Here is a 19,288-nt window from a genome sequence, read left to right as displayed (position 1 = left end):
AACTCGAAATCAGAATAATACCGCCGTAAGCTCCAATTAAAATTAGGCAAACACAAATCGGCCAAAAAAAAAAGAAAATTTGAAACAGAAGCCAACACAACCAAATATACAGCCTAATGGGTCAAGCAAACCATAAGGTTTAAATATACAATTAAAGACCTAAAAGAGAGGAGGTTGTATGCACCATCAAACATCCCTAATAGCTAAGAATAAAAAACCAAAAAGAAAAAAAAAAGCCAGAGATTTTTAACACAAAGCATGATATGACACCTTCTGTCCGATCATGCGAAAGACGAGCTTCGTTCGCTTTGTCTTCCTTTCTCTCTCTCTTAAGTTACCCGACAATTTCAATGTTGCTTTTTTTTTTCCTTAATATTACTGAAATCATGTTTAAGCCAAACATGACATTTTATTAGTGAAATAAAAGAAATTCTAACAAACGCAATTCTCATTCTGTCTATTGTCCACGTCCTATAATTGAAATAAACTATTTAATTAATAATTTTTTAAGATAATTACATTAATTAAAATAAAATTTTAAGAGAGGTAATTAAATTAAAATTTCATATTAAATTAATTAAAATTTTTAATTTAAACTAAATTTTAATTATACAATGATGTATTTATATATAGGCTTGTAATATAATTTTAGACAATATGGCAATACTAAATTGAATTGATGTATAAGAATTCTTGATAGAAATAATTATCTATTAATCAAAGATAATTCAATTAATTTTCTTAATGTAAAAGTAAATCATCTATTAAATTCGAGTCAATTAATTTGCTTATTCTAAAACAATTTTTTTTTTTAAAAAAAAAATTAGCTTTCATTATGTAATTCACAATTTTATTTGCAATACTTCATTCTTATAAATAAGGGTTATTTATTATTCGGTGATTAAAATACATTAATTAATTTTTTTATTCTAAAAATATATATTAATTAGATTTTATTAATTTTAATTATTAAGTATTTTATTATTTATTTTATAATATAAAAAAATTAATCAATTAGTTTTTTAATTTTATAAAAATATAAATTAATTAGAGGAGATATTTTAGATTTTTTATGATTAAAATTAATGGAGAATTAATTAGTTAAATTTTTAAATTTCAATGATGTGTTATTGTATTTTTTAAAATTAATAAATTTATCAATATTTCAGAAATTAAATGATAATTTTTTAAAAAATATTAATTTCATTCCATAATGCATGTTCATTTTATTTGTTTATTACTTTTTTAATTATATTTTTTTAAATATATTAACTTTATTAAATAGGTATTTTGTATATTTATTTATAAAATATTAATTATTTAGAGATTATTTTAAAAATAAAATAAAGTAAAATAAAAATGTAGTAATTAATTTATAAATTATTACGATGTAAAAAATAAAAATAAATAATGTCTTTTCAACCAATTAAAATAAATTATAAAATTACGGAAAAAGGTGGGGCCCACACCCGGACGTGGGGAGAAAGGTCATATGAGATATTTCACAATATACTTATCTTTTCTGAGAGTCTCAGTCCGTGGGCGAACGGAAGCCAACACCTAAGAGGCAAAAGCTGGGTCTCCTCTGGTCCTTTACCCCTTTCTTTTTTATTTTTCTTTAATATATATATACAGGGCAGAGGAAGCTATGGCAAGGATCACGTGGCATACCGGCGATCGAAAAATATTTTGAAGGGGATGAAGATACTGAAACAGCGCAGCCGGTGCTCAAAAAGAAGTTCCTGATTCTGCCACTATATATATATATAATTTTTGTAATTATAATAATTTTGGACGAGGATAATAAAGTAATGAAACTAAAATTTCATAAATAGCGATTCCCATAAGAAAGTTTAATGTTAAAGTATAATGATGGTGGATGAAAAGAAAGAGTGAGGATGCTAAGCTATCTATCACCAATAAAATAATTGTTTCTTTTTAAAGCATTGTTAGGTAACCAACAATTATGCAATTTTTTTTAAAAAAAAAGTGAAAAATAAGAAAAATAAAAGCTTTAAAAGAAGAAAAAAACAATGGAGAATTTTAGCATATGTAGCATGAAACACTTTTGGTCCTGTATTATCCAAGACTAAAACTATCATGCTCAATAATAGTATGATGATTATTGAGAAATATTAAAATAAGTATTTTATTTTTTTAAATAGGTTAATCTGCTACAAACATAATTTATTTATAGTGTAATCAAATTAGAAAAAAATTTTGTGATCTAAATAACTATATCATTAATTTTTCGTTTAATTTTTTATTAAATATTTTTTGGGTTTGCCTTAAATCATTCATTCAACTAGGCTAATTATTATGATTTTCATTTTTCTTTGAGAATTCAGATGTTATTATTATTAAAAGAGGAATTGATTTTTTTAAAGGGAATTAAAGAAATGTGAAATTCGAATTTGATTTTGATTAATTGAATATAATGATTTGGACGCTGAATTATGCCAAATTAAGCAATTGAATCAAGTTGACATAATAGTGATATTTTTTTTTAGACAAATAAAATAGAAAAAAAAATCCCATATATGACCCATCAATTAATATTTCATAAAATGAATTTCCACCACATATTCCTACTTTAAAAAATATATATATTTGTCTCCAATATGGGTCTGCGCTGAAGAAGAGAATTATATATAAAAGATAAAATTTCTGATATTTTTTTTCAGTCCAGCTGGGAAGATTAATATAGTCAAGTTTTAAATCAATGCAAGAACATGACTATGTCTGGCTGTTCCTTTTCATTTATTTTGTGCTTTTACTCTTTTTTTTTTATTATTATTTTAACTTTATACATGATAAAAGTGAGTTCTATTAAATTTTCATTTTTTAAACCAAGGAAGCCGCCTGCTTATATCCCTTACAACGCAAATCACATGAAAACTATGCAAAGAATCATAGCCACCTCGTTCAGACATAAGCATCTTCTCTTTTTGCCAGGTCTTTATCTAATTTGGAATCAAAATTAATTCAATCCAGAATTAAAAATAAATTTAAAATTAGGTTAATTAAATTTCATTAAAATCATAATTACTGTTTCAGCCTAAGTCAGTCTCCGCCATCTTTAATCCAATCATTCAACTGCCCGCCATGTAGCAACAAGAGTAAGATTAAAATTTGGCAATTTTTTTTTAATTATTAGGTAGGATATGACGCAGATATTATTAATATGGTTAAAGGGGATGTGATATTTTTCATTTTCTTTATGTTACTTTAATGAAAACAGCAGTTTCTTCCCATAGGATGGTAACTTGCTTTGCAGGCTGTAGCTGCTTCTTACTGACTAACAACTGTTTAAAAAAGTTGAAACTTTTACTTCTCTTTCAAAGAGAATGTTAAAGAAGTTTAATTCTTCTTGTGTGTTTTTTGGGCCTGTCACTGTCAGTGTTTTCAAAACTAATATATTAGTAAATTATGTAATACAATTGATCTAATTGTTGTGAACAAAGTGCTATTTTTTATTAATTAAAATTCAATTTTTATATACTTTGATTAATTTTAAAAATTATTAATATTAAATATAGCAATTAATTAAATAAATCAACTAGATAAAATTTTCATTTGTTCAATCAGTTTAACCAGTCGGCTTTCCCGCTGTGATAATTTTTTGAAAAGAAAAACTACTTTAATAATTGTATTATAAAAGTTTGATAGTTTCATAATATTTATAATTAAAATAAAAATTGTAAATTAATTTATTATTTTCTTATTTATATATAACAACTCCCAACTGTAATATAAAAAAAAAAACCTTAGTGAGACGTTTTAGGAAAGACAACTCATCCATTGATGACGATAGAATAGTATAGCCCACGAAAGAAAGCCACGTAATGATCACAAGTTGCAGATTTTTTCTTAAATAATCTTTTAGAAACCGTTTTGCAATTATGCAAGTTTCGAAAAAACAAACAAAACCAAACTCTAGCACGAACAAAAGAGACTGTCCAAATCTGTAGCTATCACAAACTTAATCCACTGAACCATGAAGGTGAAGATATTTGCTGGTACCAACTTATGCCCGCTAGAATCTCATTGCTCGAGTACTCCTTTGAATTGGAGGGCCAAGTCCCCACCTTACCAAAATTCATCAAGCCACAGCTAAAACGACTCCATTTTTTGTAAGATACAATCACATGTATTATTCTGCTTGCACCAAATCAAAATGCACTCAGCACTCGCAGCAAGCATTTGCTTCATACCCTCAACCTCACTTGTAAGACCAGAGACGCATTTATTAACCACAGGCAACTAACTTCTTTTGCCATGGTCTTCAAAATCAGTTAATGTGATCATACATGAGATATCATAAAACAACATAAGGTTCTAACCCATTTGAATAGGATGATCATATGAATATTGCTGCAGTCTCAAGACTATATTAAGTGATATTTTCTCTTTATTTCCGTATGTATGAACACTAACAGAGTCGGAAGTCAAGCATGATTCAGAATTGCAGAAGGTTAGAATAAACAATTATGGTAATGTTGCTTTTTCAGTTTCAAAAATATATCCTAACCTCATGTATTTTACTAAATACACCTTCAACTAACCAAAACTCCCACCTCGATATGAAGATTCCTTACAAAACGGGAACACTTCCACTTGCTTGCTGCATGGTCCTGGTGTCCAGAGATTGTCCTACAAAAACCAAACACATCACCTTGTAGGTGACTTAATTTCCATTTTCATATGATTTATATCAACAACTGAAGGAAAAAAGAAAACAAAAAATGGAAAATAAATATAGTAAGGACCGAGAGAATGGCATGTCTTCAGTTCAGGTATCAAAAAATGGTATAAACCAACAGAAGGTTAAAGTTATAGTGCTGTACACATTTAGAAGTGCAGCACAGTCTAATAGTTGTTAAGCTTAACCCTGATCAGCATTTCTAACCAAGTTGCACATAGTTTACCATTTTATGAGTTATTTTATGCAGGTAGTTTATGCTTAGTTAGCAGCTGATTCAAAAATAAAGAACTTAATTCTATAAGAATATGTAAATTAGTAGACTACCAGAGTTGCCTGTAAAAGAATAAGGCTCTGATAGATATTTGCTTCTGAGCAATCCCAAAGGAGCAGTCTGAGGCCTTAAAATGTTGTTGACTGGAAGTGGATTTGAGAAGCTAGTGGCTGGCATGCATCCTCCTGAATTATTCAAGCATAGTTCTGAGCTTTGTGCAAGAATTTGATCAGGTTTACATGCAGAAGGCTCTTTCTGTTATGCAAGGAATAACAAGTGAGGCACTCTCTGTTTTACAGGGAATAACGATCAAGTAGTTCCTCATTAATTATGTGCACAAGAACATCATGCATTCTAAACACATGCAGCAAAACATTAATTTGTTTATAAATAGATGAAGCCATACAAAGCCATTCTACCACCACCACCACCCCCCCCAAAACCCAAAAAAAAAATAAAAAAAAATCAAATAAAGTTAAGTCGTAGAGATTTAAAGAATTCAAGGGACCTGGACTTCCCAAAAGAAGGTACACATTCTTAGATAATTTTATATGATTTGCACTATAATTTGCTCTACAATACAATTACTGATACAAAATATTAATAAAAAAAATGGATTATGTGTAGTGGCAGGTGAAATTCTAAATGGGATATTTTATTTCTATTACAGAATCAAGATAAGCCACATTATTCTTCTCATTAAAAACCATGGAAACAACAAAAGGCAAAATTAATAGGCACAAACCTTCTTGCTGAGAGAATTATCTACTTGCACAAGTGAATTGCCCTTACAGGATGAAGCTTGCAATTGAATTATGGTTTCCTGTGATACTTCTGGACTCACAACATTACTATTTATCCCCTTAGCTGATGCTGAATGGTACATTCGAGCAACAGCCAAACGAAGGCGAGTGTTCCTCTGAGAGTAATAAATTTTTGTAGCAAGGGGAACTGGAATATCTGCTATAATAGCATTAATTGTTATTGAATATGAAGTAAGAACATATGATGTCACATAAATGTTATAGAGAACTGAAAGCACACACCTTTTGTCAGGAACTTTTTATTAGCTTTCCCAGGGAACTTAGAGACAACACCACACTCATTTGGCATGTTGCTACACAACGTTGACTGTATTTGAAAATCCCTGACTGAAATAATGCAAGAAAGAGATGCCATCACAAGTGTCATAATCATATACTCATATTCAGCAGCAGCATGCAACTAAAGAAACTAATTTAAACAATTAAGTGCAATCCTCAAGCAGTTCTGTGAATTTATAATTCGTGTGTAAATACATATATAATTTCACATCATGCTTGAGAAATAAGAGGAATTTGAGTAAATTTATGAGTATTATATCGGTCCTTACTGGCAAGACTATCTTGGGCACTCATGACTTTTGTTAGGCCAGAAGCTGCTTCAGGATCATTTGATAATAACAGATGCTGACTTGATACACTACAAGAAGAAAAAGGATATGTGCCGTGTTGCCATGTTAAGTAAAATGATGATTCCATAATTATGGTTAAATATATTTAGCAAACTTAGTGCTTTTTAGAGAGGATTCTTGGTTGTATAAATCCAAAAAAATGACAACAATAGTTGAGGTAGCAGCAAGTTGTCCCACACTCTGCAACAGGAGGGCATGTTGAGGGGATACAGCAGTTCATGGAGCAACTCCTATGGCTAAACCCTTTATCATTTATACACACAATAAAAAGGCCCATAATAAGGTACGCACTAAAAATATTCTCCTGTTAAAAAACACAAGTGCTTAAGCATGCTAGTACAACAATCACATTAACATGCATAAATGAAAGTTAAGCAAGGAGGGTTTTAGTGCAGAATAAATATGCAGTACCTGAATGCGTGGATAAACATAATTTAAAAAAGTAACATTGCATTAGAATGAAGAAAGCATACAGTTTAGATCGTTTTGTTGGGGGTGGCATTACACAGGCTGAGTAGCCTGTATGTTCAGGACTTTCTCCTTTACCATCCACCATAAATGCCACATCCGCACATGCAGGATTTCCTAATTGACACAAGGAAAACAAAGAATCAAGCTAAATTCAGTGCACAAAAACACACATATATTTGCAAATAGAAACCTATCTGTAGAATTTACAATCTTACTATGTACTGCCAACTTGTTACCTACAAAAAGCATGCATTAAAAGCATATGCACCTCAATTTAATTGATCGACCCCACTATCCCTACAATATAGGAGTTGCTACACAACATTTATAAATTTATTCAATAGAGGAAAGGTCTGACTCCAAAAAAAAAGAACAAGAGCACTTTTCATCATTTCATAGTAAGTGCAATGTCAATTGCTGGGCATAGTGAAGTATCCATCACTAACAAAGTTCTATCGAAACATTCCTATTGTGTGGGAAAAAGACTGAGGACAAAATTACTTTTCTCTTACAAAAGAAACTACTCAAAGATTGTAATATGACCACAGAATTCCTCCAAGAAAGAACCAAAGGGTACACTATCTTCTGACATTTTCCCAGAAAATAATACACACATATTCCAAACTACATCCATTGTCTTTAAAAGAATAAATTTTCCACAGGAAATTCATCACTGCATAACAGATGTAAATGACCACTGACAAGCAAATAGCATTTACATCACAATGTAACCATTCGACTCTGAGAAATGAATGGATTGAACCATAAATTTTTTGTTTCAGATGAAAGGATTGCAAGTATGGCTACTAAGACAAGGCCGGCTCTAGAAGATTTTGTCATAACCAGCTCAAAGAATCAAACTAGTAAGTTAAAATTTTAAAACAAAACTAACCAAAGGTATCTCGGGCCATTAGCCCCTTCTTTATCATTCTCTTGGGCTTTCTCTCTTTTCCCCTTCCTTTTTTTAATTTGGCCATCTGCTGTGCTTCTCTATGTGAATTTATGATTCATACATTATCTTCATACCATTAGGTCAGTGATTCCAGGCAAATCAAACAATTCATATCGCGAATCGTACAATTCATAAAATACTGGGATTAAGAGTTGTAGTTCCAGTAAGTGTGAACTGTGAACTCAAAATATCAAGACTGATATTGGGGGTGTTTGGCATTGAGTTTGAGGGCTCAAAAAGTACTTTTTTGAAAAAGCACCATTTTAGATGCTATTGAAAAAAGGTAATTTGGAAAAAACTGTTTGGTTCTTTTGGTGTTCTTATGACTAAATTATGTCAAAAACAATTTTAAATTACATTTTAATATTTTCTAAATAGTGTTTTTAAAAAAGTGTTTTTCTCAGTAGTAGCTCTAACAGCAATACAAAACAGGCCCATTATCAGCAAGGACACTAGCATTAATACCAAGGTAGAAGTAGAACAGAGGATTTCAACTATTAAGGATGACTTAAGCAGGCTCAAAACACTGACAAGTAACTGCCTCAACCCTAGGGAAAGCAACATCTTATTATGTCAATCAAGGGAGTGTGCCATAATCAAAATAAATCTTTCCAATTAAGTAAAAAGTCACTATAACAGAAGAAAAAGTAACAGAAAATCAATTAAATATACTGATCATTGACAAAAAATGGGCCATACACCAGATACAGCAAATCAAGAGTGAAAGAGGAGCTTACTCTTTTTATCCACGGAGAAGGAAGATGACCTTCCAGGTTGCCCATCCAACTGAGATTCCAAGGCAGCCCTATCATCTGCATCTATAGGTACATACCTTTCTTGCTCGGCAACTGGTGTTGCTTGGTCTAATATATGTTAAGAACCAAAATAAAATATCATCAGGAACAAAATATACTAGCCTGTATAAAACTAAAAATAAAAATATTTTTAAAAGATATGCAAAACTTAGAACATCAAAATATGGCTCTACATCCTGAAACAAAGATAAAAACCAGTTTTTCATTCAAAATAATAACGAATTTGAACAAGGCAAATATATTGATGAACAAAACGCACGATTAAATCCAGCTTTTGGAGTCCACTACCAAAAACTTGTAAAAAAAGAAAAAGGATACTAATATAAGCAGTTAATAACTTTTTTCTCTCCTTCCGTGGAGGTTTCCTGTGCCCTACACTACCATCAAGCTCCAATGTGGTTTCTTCTGTAGAATTTAAGGACCTACAAAGTTCTGGGGAAAAAAAAAGCAAAACTCAGAGCAGTACTAGCACCACTGAACTTGAAGCGCTAGTAAAACTAGGCAATTAATTTACATATAGGCCAGTACATGAATGTTGGCAACCCAAAAAACATATATGCATGCCTACAAGGTCCAAAATTGCATAACCAATTAGGCAACACCAACGATACTTACATGGGTTTCTACTCCAGACCAAAATATATATATTTATATATATATATATATATATATTTCTTGTTGACACATTCTTTTCTGAAGGAGACAGAAAAGTGAACTCATCCTAAAATTATAATTGTTGATAAATAATTATCATAAACCTCATCAACAGTTCAATACTTGTTGCCATAAAATGAAGACAAATTTGAAAGAAGAGGAAAGGGGGGTTGAAGAGGCCTAAAAGAAAAGATTAAAAAAAAAAAAAAAGGAAAGAAAACCTCAACACCTGCATGAGCTGCATACTGACTGGTCTTCACTGGTTTCTTGCAAGCATTACAACAAACCTTCCAATGATATTTACAAGATCAGAAAAATTATGTACAGTTGAAATTCGTGAATGTAGATACAAAAGACAATCTTCCATACCATAACCAAATGAAAAATGAGACGTTATCATTAGCATTACAGAACCTTACCAAATCCAAAGGATCAGTCATAGGTTCCAAACCAAAAACATGCATATCTGCAGAAGGAAATCATAATGCAGTTTTAGAACTTAACTTTACAGCAAAACTTGAAAATGAAGCAGAAAAAGTAAAATGCAACAAATTAAAACTCCCAACTAATGAAGAGCATTCATTTCCCTCATCCCACAGCACACTCTTAAAGAAGGCCCCACCCGTTTAAGATTAAAACTTCCCTGTGAAAAATTTAATGCTAAGAAAATTACCTTCTTCATCAAGCAAATTTGCTTCATCTGCCTCGTGTAATTCTCTATAAATGCATTGAGTAGCCAATTTCTGTTGGCCAAGCTCCTCTGCCAAATTGCAGTACTATGAATAAAAAATTGAGATAACCAATGCAACATTACTCAACATATGAAGTTCATTTGAATCCCTTTTATAAGACTTAATTTTTGCAGGCAACAATTATTCTCGATATAAAATTATCTTGTTCGTCCAGAATACAAGAGTCTCATCTTACCTCCTATGGTTTGTGATAAACTTCCTGCGGCCAGAAGCCTAGCCATGACTGCCATTCTCCCACTTCCTATAGAACATACCATTGGTACTAACAACTACCTTGGATATCTTTTCTTGCAATTGCTAACATATATCACCTACCACAGCCAAAATATCCAACCAACCAGATAGTGATTCATTCCTTTTCCACCTGCATTGCCACATAGCTACCAGCTAAAAAATATGATAAAAACAAATCAGAGAGGGAAAAAAAAACTGAATATTATTGATTGAATGCAGGAAATTATTAAAAAGAATATTCAGAGTGGCAAAATCAGGTAATCTCCGCAACCAGTACAAAAGTTCCAGTGTCATGCAATTCAAATCCATCACTAATATGCAACCTCCCCACACCACCCCCCCATAAAAAGCATAAACCTACAGACGGAATGCAGCCTAAGATCGCATTCAAAGGGGGTAATTTAAGAAATTGCTTAGAGTAGTTAGTCAATCATTTCAAACCACCTAATCAGTGCGAAAATAATGTAAGAAGGAAAAGGAAGCTCACCTCGATTTTATACAGAACAAATATGTATCCCAAAATTAATATATGAAAAAATCCTTCAAATCAACGATAAATCGGCGAATCAGAATCCACATAAAAAAACTGTCGATTTCAGTGCAATGCGCGTAAAAAGAATATGCCGAGGAGAGAAACAGACAGCGTAGCATTGGAAGAAGCAGAAACCCTAGATGTAGAGGGAGGTTGGGGAGATAATTTACAGTTGTGAAGCACACAATACTTGGGGCTTCTTGCTTTCCTCCTTCTTCTTCTTCGTCTCTCCTCGCTCAGAGGGAGAGAAGAAGAGGTGGCAGAATGGCGGAAGCTAAAAATGGTAAGATGTTTTAGCTGGGTTGGGTTTACGCTTTGCAAAACCGATTCTATTGACTTTACGTGATCCGCAACGCACCATATTTCAAATTTCTCATCCTTAGAACAGAGGAGCACTAATGGTAGCCCAGCTTAACGAACTGGACTTGGACACTAAACCTAAACAGTTAACTTTTCTCACGTAAGTGGGTTGGGCCGATCACCAGCTAGTGGACGAGTTGCCTACTTAGGGCTGGCAACCGGCGCCGGCGTGAGTAGGACCGGCAGGCGAATACATGAATTCCATTTTATTATATTCACAACAATATTACTTGGGCCTTACACTTGCTATTTTTATTAATTTTAACTTCAAAGTTAGTGTTTATTACGGTTAATACCTTTTGTACATTTTATTTTTTTATATATATTAATAAATATAATTTTTTTATTAATTTTTTAATTATATTTATTTTTAAAAAAATTTTTAAAATAAAATAAAGTTATAATAGTTAATTTATATTTTTATTATAATTTAAAAAAGAAAAATAAATAATAATTTTAAAATAATATAAAAAAATATAAAAAAAATTATAAAGTGTAGAGAGTATTTACTGAAATATTAACATAATGTCATATTTTATATGAGAAGCTTCATAATTTTAACTATAAACTATAATTAACATGAGCTGTTAAATTATATTAGAATTGACAAACTTGAAAAAATTGATTAAATTTGCAAATTGTCAAATTGTTTTGTTTTTTAATAAAAAATAACAAAGCTTTTCCTATCTTTTATTATACAAAATTTATATCACTTTTACAGATAGGCAACGGCAAATGATTGATATGAATTTAGGGGTCAGCATTATATGATTTAATTAATAAAATCAAACCAATAAAGTCTATTTTAGTTTTATAGTGAAAAATCAATTAATATAAATAAACCTAATGAATTGAAATTACAATAATTGATTTTGTTATTCAATTTAATTAATAATTTAAACCAATAAATTCATGCTGATTTTCTTCATATACCAACTGAATTTTACTATATTTTAAATCAAATAGATTGAATTAATCCAATACTGCCCTAAATGAGGTGTAGGTCAGAAAAAAAAAAAAAGGATAATACAAGGAAAATAATTCAGTTTATATAACTCAGAAATTAATAATTTAATCTCTTTATTTTTAAAAATATTAAAATTAATTATTTTTTATAGATTATTAATTAATTTTATAGATTGAAAAACTATGATTTAAAATTACATGGTTTAAATAATTATATTTTAAAAGTAACAAAAATTAATTATTGACAATAACATCATAGTTTTTTTACACATTAAACTAATTAATATATTTTTTAAAATAAAATAATTAAGTAATTTATTTCAGCAAGATATTATAAAAATTTATTATTTAATTCTATAATATGAAAAAATTAAACACTTTAAATAATAATATGAGGATATTTTATTTTTTTTAACGGTTGTAATTAGAGAAAAGACTTTTAATGGGTTTTTACATTTTATTATATTTTCTAAAATTAAAAATCGATTAATTAAATTTTTATATAATTTTTTATAAATATTAAAATTTTTTGAAGGTGATGCAGTAGCATCCACCTGGCGATTATGGCAAGAACCCACAAATGGCAAAGTACTAGGATACCTCTAATCCAAAAGCTCCAACCGCAAACAACATGTCTCACTTTTGGTCCAGCACTCTCTTTCGCAAATCACACAACCAAGCGTGAGGTCTTCATTACTAAACGACATAATCAAAGCCATGAAAAGCGTTAAAACAACATAATCAACAGCATCACGTCACAGCAATCCACGCGAGACGGATTTAGCAAACGAAAAAATAAGCAGTATTACTATTACCAAGGTTGATACAGTCTCATCACAGGAGCAAGATCATGATCGAATGTAGAACACCCCACGAGAAGGAAGTGAAGCAACAGAAATAATGATGTGGGCCATCGGAACTTCATCATAAGATCCCCCTTCGGATAAACAGAAATTAATGTGATTGTCGGGACTACGGTAGCACAGCCGCACAGCAATCATAGTGCTGTGGCCTGATTATGCAGCAGCAGCAGTGCTCGTGGTGAGTTTTATACTGGAAAGAGAGTCCGGCAAGCGTACCGGTTTGTCTCTTTTTGTTAAGAAGAGTGAGACCGCTTCGGTGCCGGCGTGCAGCTGCTTTTTTTCTGATGCGGGTATGATGTGGGTTCGTAATTCCCCTTTTATTTGTCTTTTATTTATTTATTTTTAATTTAAACAATAATTTCAATATTATTAAATAAAATATTTAAAAATAATATTTCAATATTATTAAATAAATTAAAAATAATCTCTTATTTTCTTAATTTAAAAATTAAAATTAAAAAAGAATTTTTTAATAAAAAAATTATAAAATAAATTCTTAAGAGATTTATAGTTTAGTTCCTAAGTATTATCAACAAGTCAGTTTTTATATTTTTAGAAATCTATTAAATCGTTCTTATCTTTTATTTTTGTTAATAAAATAGTCATTTCGTCTATTTTTATCATTAAAAATATAATAAAAGATCAAATTATCCTCCTTCTTTTCCTCCTCCTACTCCTTATTTCTCATCGATTCTTCCTCTTTTTTATGCTTCTTCTTATACTTCTGCTTCTACTTCTTTTTCTTCTTCTCCTCCTTTTTTTTCTTCTTTTTCTTGTTTTTCTCCTTCATCATCATCATCTTGGACTATTTCATTGGCGAAAAGAAACAACAATGACGTTTTAATAGATGTGAGAAAAGATAGAGATTATTTCATTGATGAAAAAAATGATAAGAATGTTTTAATAGATATGAGAATGAATAATGACGTTTTAATAGATTTCTGAAAATATAGGGACGGACAATTCCATTGACGAAAAGAAACGATGAGTATAAACTATTTCATTGACAGAGAAAAAAGAATAATGACGTTTTAATAGATATGAGAAAACATAAGACTATTTCATTAACGGAAAAAAACGATAAAAACGTTTTAATAGATATGAAAAAAAATAAAAACGTTTTAATAGATTTTTAAAAATATAGAGACTAATTTATTAATAATAACAATATCAAATGATTAAATAAGATATTTTATTTTAGGATAAAATTGAATTTTAAAAATTTTTTCACCTATTATTTATTTAACTTTAATTAAAAAAATAATGAAAGAACTATTTCGTTGACGGAAAGAAAAAATAATTATATTTTAATAGATTTTTAAACATACAAAAATTGACTTGTTAATAATTATAATATTTAGAAATTAAATTATAAAAATCTCTGAATTCTTCCAACTAAACTCAAATTCTATTATTCTATTATAATTTTTCTCACAATTGTTCGGATGAACATTGAAAAAGGTACATTGTTAATAGAATAAAATATGTTCCCTTTGTTTATGTGAATTAAAAACATTAAAAGATTTTGTATTCCCCACTTAAATATTCCTTTTTACTGTAGTGAATAATAGAAGCTCCACCACCTTTATTCCCACAATAAAATATTTTATATAAATTATATAATATAATATTTACAAGATTAATTAATATATACAAAATTATTTTCTATTAACATATTTAATCTTAAAATTGATTACATAAATTTTAAAATTAACATTAAAATATTAATGAATTCATTTTATTAAGCTAAAACAAATACCATTATCAAACCTTAATTAATAACAAAACTGGTACTTCCATTCTAAGCAACTGAATTAATTTTATTAAAAATTAAATAAATATAGGCTTTGACTATAATTACTTATGGTAATTTAAATTAAATATAATACTTGAGATTTTCTATCCAAATAAAGTATCCTTTAGATATTTTAGATTCCGTAGACGACAAACTCATTCTCACCGGAACTTTCCTTGTTCCTTAATTTCGTTCCCTTTCCTTTTTCTACCTCTAATTCCAATTTCTTTCAAAAGAGGAAATCTTAAGCCACATCCAACACCATAGTAACCAATCTTAATCGCAACCGTTAGTTTGTCCTATATTCTCCATCAATGTTTGTCGCGCTTAAAATTTGAACTCTTTGACTCGGTTCAAGCGGTGTATATACAAGTTTCCTTTCGCGGCCTCTGCCCTTCAATGTCAGCTCAGCTCCTTTGTCCTCTCCCATGTTCTCTCACTATATTAGCTGAAATCGAATTTCGACGAAGCTTTTCTTCTTGCCTCTTTATTGAAACTTTTTGATCAGTTCAAGTTTAAAAAGCATCGACGTTGCGGTTTTGTTTCGTTAGAATTTGAAAGGAACCGGACTACTTGAGCTTCGCGGTGAGTGAGTCATGAGCAAGCGAGCGAGTCTATGACCTAGTTTTTGAGCGGTAAAATATTTCGATTTGTTGTGTGTTTTAGCAACCACTGTTTGGACGGCGAGAAAAGAAGCAAGAAAACCTTAATGAAAAACAGTAAAAAGGATCGACTTAAATCAGGTTGCTTTTTCCATACTTAGAGGGTTGGTTTGTATCATAAAAAGATTCAAGTTACAGATTTGAAGTAAAGTTTGTAGCTTAAAAATCGAATCAGTTTCAGATTTTTTTCTCATCAGAGGGAATTGTTTCAACGACAATGGCGCTCGCTTTAGAGGTTTTGACGAAGCCGGGGGCAATAGTAGGATCGGATCACTCATCAGTAGTGTCGATAAACCTTTTCGTGGCACTTCTATGTGCCTGTATTATAATTGGCCATCTACTAGAGGAGAATCGGTGGATGAACGAATCCATTACAGCCCTCGCCATTGTCAGTATTATCTTCCCTCGCTGATCTTTGCATGGTTTTGGATGTAGCAATATAGCAGCATAATTTGTAACAGGTTTATAGTGAATTAATGCAGGGTCTGTGCACTGGGGTGGTTATTTTGCTTACAACTGGAGGAAAGAGCTCACATCTTTTAGTTTTTAGTGAAGATTTATTCTTTATTTATCTTCTTCCACCTATTATTTTTAATGCTGGGTAAGTTGGATACTTCTGATTTCTCCCACAATTTTTTCTGAGATTAGTTTGTTCGTTCATTCGTCATCCACAGATGTATTTCTTCCGTTGCTTGCTCAATTTTCATGACAACTTTTGTTGCTTGCTCATTCCTCCACCAGATTCCAGGTGAAGAAGAAGCAGTTTTTCCGCAACTTCATGACCATCGTTCTCTTTGGTGCAGTTGGTACACTGATCTCCACTGGTGTCATATCAATAGGTGTGATTTTTTTTTTTATTCTTCCGTATTTCGCTTGCATGTTTTGCCATGTTTAGTGGGAGACAAAATTTAGAGGTTGAGAACAAATGCAGAACTTAATATGTTAAATTCTTATGATTACTTCTTTCGTTTATACTTAGGTGCTATGCACTTCTTCAAGAAAATGAACATTGGTTCCCTCGACATAGGAGACTATCTTGGTATGCTCAGTTTCGTTTATTATCATTATTTCCCCTTTTTTTTTCCACAGTTTATGTTCGCTTATCTTCTTTACTTGCAGCAATTGGAGCTATATTCTCTGCCACAGATTCTGTTTGTACCTTACAGGTATAAACGGCCTAGTGAAGGAAAGTCTCGTTTACCGTTTTGGGGGTACAAGCCCAGAGATGGATTAATTAATTTGATTTGTGTTTCTGCAGGTGCTTAATCAGGATGAAACACCTTTACTATACAGTCTGGTTTTTGGAGAGGGTGTGGTAAATGATGCCACATCTGTGGTTCTTTTCAATGCAATCCAGAGTTTTGATCTCTCCCACATCAATTCAAGTGTTGCTATGCAGTTTTTTGGGAACTTTCTAAATCTGTTTATCTCAAGCACCATTTTGGGAGTTTTAGTGAGACTCTCTCTCTCTCTCTCTCTCTGTGTGTGTTTTGCATGTGTTTTCTTTTTCTGCAGTTTCAAAATTTATGTGTATTTTTTTTTTAAACAGTCTGGACTACTCAGTGCATACATTATTAAGAAGCTTTACTTTGGCAGGTTTGTAACATATTCCCGCTCGTTAACTTTCCATGTCATCTTAATGGCAGAAGGAACATAAGAAAAACATAATGATCAACGCTGTTCAGTTGCTAGTGGCAATAAAAAAAATTTAAAAAAAGTGTTCTTATAGTTTCTGTTTTCGTGAAAAATCCAGACGCTCTACTGACCGTGAGGTTGCTCTGATGATTCTCATGGCTTACCTTTCATATATGCTGGCTGAAGTAAGTTGCTAACAAACAGTAAAATAGAGCGTCTCGCTTGGGACCCTTGTTTTCTGCTTCCTTCTATTGTTAGATTTAAAATTTGGTGGATACAAGTTGCTCTAACCTTGTTGAAAATTTGGTTTTTCTTGCAGCTATTCTATTTAAGCGCCATTCTCACTGTATTCTTCTGTGGGATTGTTATGTCTCATTATACATGGCATAACGTCACCGAAAGTTCAAGAGTGACAACCAAGTATGTAAAGCTACGTACATCTACAATATCCCCTTATGTTTTCACTAAAGCTGCTGGTCTAGTTGTTGCAGTACTTATATTTGGCTGCTTATCAATCATTTCAGGCATGCTTTTGCCACATTGTCATTTGTTTCCGAGATCTTCATTTTCCTTTACGTTGGAATGGATGCCTTGGACATTGAGAAATGGAAGTTGGTAAGCCATAGGTAAGACTATTGCATAGAAGTGAGATTAGGAAAATAAATTCCAACATGCAAAATGCGAGTCAAGTCCAACTAAGTTTACCATTTCCTGAGTGTGGGATTAATTCCTGTTTTTGTTCTCAGCCCTGGGACATCAGCCGGTGTGAGTGCAATACTTTTGGGATTGGTTATGGTTGGAAGAGCAGCCTTCGTTTTCTCCTTATCCTTTCTATCCAACTTGACCAAGAACTCTTCCTGTGAAAAAATTGATATCAAGCAACAGGTACTGCTTTTTAGCTGTTCTGATTTCTAGAGCTTAATGTTCATCAATTACTTACTGTACTAAATGTCTCCATGGAATTTTCATCGGCAGGTAACAATTTGGTGGGCAGGTCTTATGCGTGGTGCTGTTTCGATGGCTCTTGCTTATAATCAGGTAAAGAATATTGAATATTCTGTCACAGAAAGTAGACTGAAAATTTCCTTTTTAGATATGACTATGAACTGTGATACACTAACAAAACCCAACCTTTGTGGATGGCTGACTGGCTACAAGTTTTGAAAGTTGTCCTAGACTTATCAAGGGATTTGCATTCTCCTCATTGGGTATGGTCATTGTTCATGTTCACTGAATGAGTCATTTGATTGCATTCATGCAGTTTACCAATTCAGGCTATACACAATTGCGTGGGAGTGCGATAATGATCACTAGTACCATCACAGTTGTCCTCTTCAGCACAGTTGTAAGTCACCACCTCTTCTATGTGGATACTACTCCGTGTTTTAAATAACAAAATTGAACTGAACATATCTGTAACAAACTGAATCAGCCGCAATTCCCTTAATTTTGTTGAACTTAGCTTATTACTACTACGAGTAGCAACCTGCTAGACCAAACTCTGCCCATGCCATGAAAAGCAAGTGGCAAGGTTAGCTAATCGTTTGATATGTGCAGGTGTTCGGTTTAATGACAAAACCAATAGTTAGGATCTTGCTTCCATCTCCAAATCACACTTCCAGTTCTGAACCGTCTAGTCCTAAATCTCTCATTGTGCCACTCCTCAATGGGCAAGATCTAGAGGATAACAAAGGCAGCTACGATGTTTCTTACCCAACAAGTTTAAGGATGCTGTTAAGCACCCCTTCTCTCACAGTCCACCATTATTGGCGAGACTTTGATGATGCCTTCATGCGGCCTGTTTTTGGCGGCCGGGGATTTGTACCTTTCATCCCTGGTTCCCCAACTGAGGGAAGTCTTCTCCAGTGACAGCAGTGAGGAGAAATTTTCAATGAGTGTATGACTACTAATTTAAGTAGGGTAGTTCATGAAATCGGCTTTTCATTCAGTCAGAGAGATTTTTTTTTTTTTTTTTTAACAAGTCAGAGTGAGGTTGTGTTCAATTTTGGTATTATTTTTCTTGTGTATATGGTTTTTCAAATGAGATTGTGTTCCAGATACTGGATTTTGTAAAGTGCCAATTTCTTGGCTTTATTTAAAATAAATAATATGCGAGCAAAAATTAATTAAATTTCTACACAACTTTTTGTTTAATTTACTCTTTCAAT

The 19,288-nt window shown here is 31.6% G+C and overlaps 2 protein-coding genes across 9 annotated transcripts; one reads left to right on the top strand and one right to left on the bottom strand.

Moving 5' to 3' along the window:
• Positions 1 to 3,846: 3,846 nt before the first annotated feature.
• On the bottom strand, positions 3,847 to 11,211 carry LOC110611145. 6 transcript variants are annotated; one of them, XR_002487315.2, is made up of 13 exons: positions 10,795 to 11,209; positions 10,249 to 10,460; positions 9,995 to 10,081; positions 9,741 to 9,787; positions 9,551 to 9,608; positions 8,986 to 9,099; positions 8,590 to 8,715; positions 6,903 to 7,014; positions 6,349 to 6,437; positions 6,023 to 6,127; positions 5,722 to 5,936; positions 5,030 to 5,161; positions 3,847 to 4,653 (listed from the first exon to the last, which is right to left on the bottom strand). XR_002487315.2 is itself a non-coding variant. In XM_021751288.2 (13 exons), exons 2-13 carry the CDS (start codon positions 10,328 to 10,330, stop codon positions 4,595 to 4,597), a joined length of 1,296 nt encoding a protein of 431 aa, XP_021606980.1. In that variant the 5' UTR covers positions 10,331 to 10,460; positions 10,795 to 11,204; the 3' UTR covers positions 3,847 to 4,594. The 6 variants fall into 6 exon arrangements, 5 of the variants coding, with proteins under 5 accessions (XP_021606980.1, XP_021606981.1, XP_021606984.1 ...); XM_021751288.2 differs by having other exon boundaries at positions 5,030 to 5,231; positions 10,795 to 11,204; XM_021751289.2 differs by having other exon boundaries at positions 5,030 to 5,231; positions 10,249 to 10,437; positions 10,795 to 11,204.
• Positions 11,212 to 15,002: 3,791 nt separating this feature from the next.
• LOC110611144 (sodium/hydrogen exchanger 2) lies at positions 15,003 to 19,235 on the top strand. 3 transcript variants are annotated; one of them, XM_021751287.2, is made up of 14 exons: positions 15,003 to 15,873; positions 15,968 to 16,086; positions 16,227 to 16,324; positions 16,465 to 16,524; positions 16,605 to 16,651; positions 16,744 to 16,938; positions 17,035 to 17,081; positions 17,239 to 17,305; positions 17,440 to 17,540; positions 17,645 to 17,746; positions 17,867 to 18,005; positions 18,096 to 18,158; positions 18,382 to 18,465; positions 18,678 to 19,235. In XM_021751287.2, the coding sequence occupies exons 1-14, from the start codon at positions 15,703 to 15,705 to the stop codon at positions 18,987 to 18,989; spliced, it is 1,605 nt and encodes a 534-aa protein (XP_021606979.1). In that variant the 5' UTR covers positions 15,003 to 15,702; the 3' UTR covers positions 18,990 to 19,235. The 3 variants fall into 3 exon arrangements, with proteins under 3 accessions (XP_021606979.1, XP_043811118.1, XP_043811119.1); XM_043955183.1 differs by having other exon boundaries at positions 16,744 to 17,081; XM_043955184.1 differs by having other exon boundaries at positions 15,741 to 15,873; positions 15,955 to 16,086; positions 16,744 to 17,081.
• The last annotated feature ends 53 nt before the right edge of the window (positions 19,236 to 19,288 follow it).

The sequence above is a fragment of the Manihot esculenta genome, chromosome 3 (genome assembly GCF_001659605.2).
Source record: "Manihot esculenta cultivar AM560-2 chromosome 3, M.esculenta_v8, whole genome shotgun sequence".
In the NCBI taxonomy this organism is placed as follows: domain Eukaryota; kingdom Viridiplantae; phylum Streptophyta; class Magnoliopsida; order Malpighiales; family Euphorbiaceae; genus Manihot; species Manihot esculenta.
The sequence above is the reverse complement of the archived record's forward strand: the minus strand, read 5'-3'. Positions and strand labels throughout refer to the sequence as shown.